Source organism: Populus alba, chromosome 8, assembly GCF_005239225.2.
Source record: "Populus alba chromosome 8, ASM523922v2, whole genome shotgun sequence".
In the NCBI taxonomy this organism is placed as follows: domain Eukaryota; kingdom Viridiplantae; phylum Streptophyta; class Magnoliopsida; order Malpighiales; family Salicaceae; genus Populus; species Populus alba.
The window spans coordinates 4,634,473-4,639,135 of record NC_133291.1 but is presented as its reverse complement, the minus strand read 5'-3'; the positions used below and the strand labels follow the sequence as shown (position 1 = coordinate 4,639,135).

General features: G+C 32.9%; 1 protein-coding gene across 1 annotated transcript; it reads left to right on the top strand.

Annotated features, from left to right (window-relative positions):
- Window positions 1-1,382: 1,382 nt before the first annotated feature.
- LOC118055916 (ferritin-3, chloroplastic) lies at window positions 1,383-4,190 on the top strand. The gene is made up of 8 exons (XM_035067952.2): window positions 1,383-1,886; window positions 2,257-2,340; window positions 2,429-2,489; window positions 2,614-2,701; window positions 3,335-3,396; window positions 3,579-3,644; window positions 3,752-3,815; window positions 3,929-4,190. The coding sequence occupies exons 1-8, from the start codon at window positions 1,570-1,572 to the stop codon at window positions 3,979-3,981; spliced, it is 795 nt and encodes a 264-aa protein (XP_034923843.1). The 5' UTR covers window positions 1,383-1,569; the 3' UTR covers window positions 3,982-4,190.
- Window positions 4,191-4,663: the final 473 nt, after the last annotated feature.

Below are 4,663 nucleotides of genomic sequence, written 5' to 3'. Positions count from 1 at the left end.
TTACTTTAATGCACTCAATCAGTATGATATATCCAACTTCTGTACTTGATTATATGCTAAGCCTCTGGCTTACCTGTACACAGTGAGCGGAGAGAGGGGGCTGGCAGGCCCCGGTCCCTGCAGAGAAATACCTTTTCCTTATAAATATTTTATAATTTTAATAAAAATAAGTGTAATATTTTCTTAGCCCCCTCCTAATTTATAACTTGGCCCCCTCTAAATTTTTTTATCTTGTTCCGCCCCTGCCTGTGCAAGATTCGAATGTTTGTGGTTTTTGTCTAAAAAAAATAAGTTTTTAAAAAATATTTTAATTGTAATTTTAATAAATATATATATATATATATATATTTAATGAAAGTGGTTATAAAAAGAATTTTTAGATGTAAAATAAATCTTTATAAATAAAAAAACATGTTATTTGTTTTTATAAAACCAATGCTTGAAGCATAATTAGGGGGGACAATGCTAGAAACATAAACTAGTTTACTAACAAAGTAATTTTTTATTTGTAGTTGTGTAATAAACATAAGCTACCAATAATATAATCTTGTAAAAGTCATGTGTGAAAATTGTGTTTTTAAAAAAGTAATGGTTGAAAATAGTGATATTTTAAAAAATAATTAAAAATAAACTACCATAAATTACAAGAAAGGGAGAGAAGAGATAAAAGAAAGAGAAAAAAAAAAATTTTTTTGAATATTTTTATTTCAAATTAATATTTTTAAATTATTTTTTCATGTATTAATATTAAAAATATTTTTTAAAAAATATATATTATTTTAATCTATTACAAAATAAAAAAATACTTTTAAAAAATAAACTCTAACCCTTTTATTATTGCTTTCTTTCCCACAAAACAAAAGACCTAACGGTTACAAACTAAAATCCTAAAGAGTACTTAAAGTTCAAGTATTCTTCATCCATTAAACCACCATGCGAGGCAAAGTACAGTTATTCACTTAGCTCCTAACAAAACCCACAAATGGGAAACCGCTGTATTCCTGAACTCATCTGATCTTGTCTGCTTTTGGTAATTAATTGTGCATGATTATAATTGTTTTCTAAATTTTTTTTATTTAAAAATATATTAAAATAATATTTTTTATTTTTAAAAAATTATTTTTTATATCATAACATTAAAATAATTTAAAAATATTAAAAAATATATTAATTTATAAAAAATTTAAAATTTTAAAATTTTTTTAAAATTAATTTTAAAACACAGTAACAATCATACGACGTTTTCACCTAAAAGCCGACAAAAACAAACGCTGATCCTTTGGGGACCGAGATATACCAGATTCCTCTTTTAATTGAACTCACACGTGACTAACATTCTCCTTTCCAGAATTACCACAAGCCTAACACGCGCCCCACATCTCCTCACTCTCTCCACCGTCCTCCTGTCCCTCAATCCAATGGCCAATACCTCTCTATTTCTACATCATACCTTCACTCCGTCACCACTCCAATCTCTCACAAAAAATCAATGTCTTCAATTCTTCTTAAATAAAAATTAAAAACCCTGTCTTTCATTTTGTTTTCTCTTTCTCTCAGTATAAAAAAATCATGCTACTTAAGGCGGCACCAGCCTTTTCTCTGTTGAATACTAGAGGGGATAGTTTTGGTCCCCTGTTTTCCTCCGCTTCTTCTTTGTCTAACAATAATCTTGCTGTTTCTCCTTCAATTCTTCGCCCAAAAACTGGGTCTGGATTTCTTGTTTGTGCTTCAAAAGGGGCTACTAATAAGTCTTTAACTGGTGTTGTCTTTAAGCCTTTCGAGGAGGTTAAGAAAGAACTGAATCTCGTGCCTACTTTGCCACATGTTTCTCTTGCTAGACAGAAGTTTACTGATGAGAGTGAAGCCGCCATCAATCAACAGATCAAGTGAGGTTTTTTTTTTCTTTTTTCTTTTTTCTTTTTTCTTTTAAGTCTTGTTGTTGAGCGACTCTTCTTTTGCGGTGAAGAAATGAATTATTTTCTTTAATTGATGTAAAAAATGATATCTTTATATTGGAGCTGGATTAAAATTCTATGTTTTTTTCCTGTGTCACGAGTCTTTTTATAAGATCCTTTCTTTCTGATCTTTTGAGCTGTTTTTTTCCTCTGATTTGTTTCTTGTGCTCTGTTCTGTAACTTTTGTTTTTCTGTGGAAGATCGGTTTGAATCAGTATTGCTGAAGTACTCTCACGTAGTCTTTTTCAATATCTAGATCTATGTTTTCTAACCATAAATTATGTCTTTTTTGGAATGACAGTGTGGAGTACAATGTCTCATATGTGTACCATGCCATGTTTGCCTACTTTGATAGAGATAATGTGGCCCTCAAGGGCCTTGCCAAGTAAATTCTCGTGGAAAGTCTCTGTTCTTATAAGCTTGCTTCTCGGTTGTATGTTGCTAACGCTTATTTATGGTGTTGTCTCTCATAGGTTTTTCAAGGAGTCAAGTGTTGAAGAAAGAGAGCATGCTGAGAAATTGATGGAATACCAGGTAATTAGCTTCACATTGTGATATAGTCGTCTATTGTTTTTCACCTTTTCAATTTAGCTTTAGAAGTTATTTATTAGTTCTACAATGTAATTGAATCTTCAGTTACTGTTGTGAAATCTTTCAGAACAAAAGAGGTGGAAAAGTGAAGCTGCATTCTATTTTGATGCCCCTCTCTGAGTTTGATCATACGGAAAAAGGAGATGCGCTGTATGGTGAGTTTTGACGAGCCTTGTATATGTTAAAACGAGAAGTTAAGCAAAATGGATAGATTTTTTTAGTCATTGAAGCTGTTTTGTGATGTCCAATGTCATTTGCCAGTACTTTGAATATTTCTTCTCATTCTATGTTAATTTTGACCAGGTACTCATGTACTGAATTGATCATGCTAAGTCATGTAGTTAATGTATTGGAATGCGATTGATTTACACTAGGTCTATGCTCGAATATCTCAATCAGGGCATGATTTTCTTTTTTCTTTTTTGGTGCTTAGCTGTTTCTTGGCACAAGGTATAGTTGCGAATTTGACCTGATGGGAAATATTCAGTGCTGAAACTACATGGACCTGTGTTAAGAATCGTGTGTTAGTTATGGCTTCATAAGCAGCTTCTCAAATACTAGTCTTCGTCTCTGTGTTGTTAGGCTTATGATTCATGTTTAACTTAAAAGAATTTGTATGCATCCATTAGTTTACAAGAAATGGCCAGCAAAAGACAATATTTTGGTTAAGATTAGGAGTTGAGAAACTGATGGATGAGTTGAAATCTGTGCTGCAATGCATTGTTGTCTGTTTTTTTTAGTTATGAAATATTTAGTTTTATCTTCAATTTACCTTATTGTTGATTCAGCTATGGAGCTTGCCTTGTGTTTGGAGAAACTAACAAATGAAAAGCTCCTGAACTTGCATAGTGTAAGACATTTCCATTCCTCAAGTTCGAATTTAATGTACAGTACTTCATTACATGGTAAATTTCACTTTGCACTTAGCAAGTGATGCTGCGAGTAGTATAACCTTTTGGGAGACAAATTTTTTTATGCTTTCTAGTTTTGTTTGCCAAGTGCTTACAATTTGAATTAAATTCTGTTCAACAGGTGGCTGATCGGAACAATGATGTGCAGTTGGCAGATTTTGTTGAAAGTGAGTTTTTAGCCGAGCAGGTATGTATAGCTTTCATGTTGGCTTACTGCCACCGAGTTTTATATTTCACGGCTATGGCGGGCCAGCTGAATTTGGGTTTTGGCCTTTTTAATTGTGTGCTCTGTAGGTGGAATCTATCAAAAAGATCTCAGAATATGTTGCTCAGCTGAGAAGGGTGGGCAAAGGACATGGTAAGGAACTCTCTTGAACAAAGTTCTTCCTTCGCCGTATTTATTTATGAATTTTAAATGTGTTTTTTTCCATCCTTTCTTTGAACTGATTTATTTTTTCTTTGAATTATCAGGAGTATGGCACTTCGACCAGATGCTCCTCCGTGGGGAAGAAGCGGTTGCATAATGATGAAGCGATCTTGCTTAGCGTACCGTTTATGAGAGCGTTTTATGCAATCTTTTTTTTTTAATCTAGTTTTTGTTCAGAGGTTCTTGGAATGTGTTTCAGTGGTTGGTTAAACATACTTTAATGTTGTCCAGGATCGAACACGAGCTAAACCATCGTTCTTAGAGATTGAAGGTGGTTCAAAATTTATGGTTATCCTTCACTCCTAATTTTAGCGTATCTTGTTCTGCAATTGCAACCACTACAGAAAGAAAAGTGTAAAGGGAAATGGTTAAAAGACCTTCAGCCGCTCTACTCGCAGAATGCTGAGTCGAATTCTTGGTGGGCTCGTGTGCGTGTGCCAAGATACGATTCCCCAGAATTATAAAGTTGAAAGTTGAAAGTTGAAACTGAGGCGAGTTGATACGGGATAAATTGAAACATTCTTGGTGGGCTCGTGTGCGTGTGCCATGATACCTTACCTGAATTGAATCTCGATTCGGGTTAAAAATAATTATTTGTATCTTTACGTGAGTTGAGATTTATGACCTGATCTAAGTTTTGCTCCTGTTAGTTTTTAAAATAAATTTTAAAATTATAATAATTATTATTTGTTTTGCTCCTGATTAGATTTTAAAATGGGTTTTAAAATTATAATAAGAATAATTATTTACTTTTATATTGACCGGTCAGCAAGAGTTAA

Excerpts from the sequence above, each read along its gene's own strand:
- LOC118055916 (XM_035067952.2), top strand. The coding sequence starts at position 1,570 with ATGCTACTTAAGGCGGCACCAGCCTTTTCTCTGTTGAATACTAGAGGG. Across the intron at positions 2,341-2,428 it reads GCCCTCAAGGGCCTTGCCAA|GTTTTTCAAGGAGTCAAGTG; the intron begins GTAAATTCTCGT and ends TGTCTCTCATAG. Across the intron at positions 3,397-3,578 it reads AGCTCCTGAACTTGCATAGT|GTGGCTGATCGGAACAATGA; the intron begins GTAAGACATTTC and ends TCTGTTCAACAG.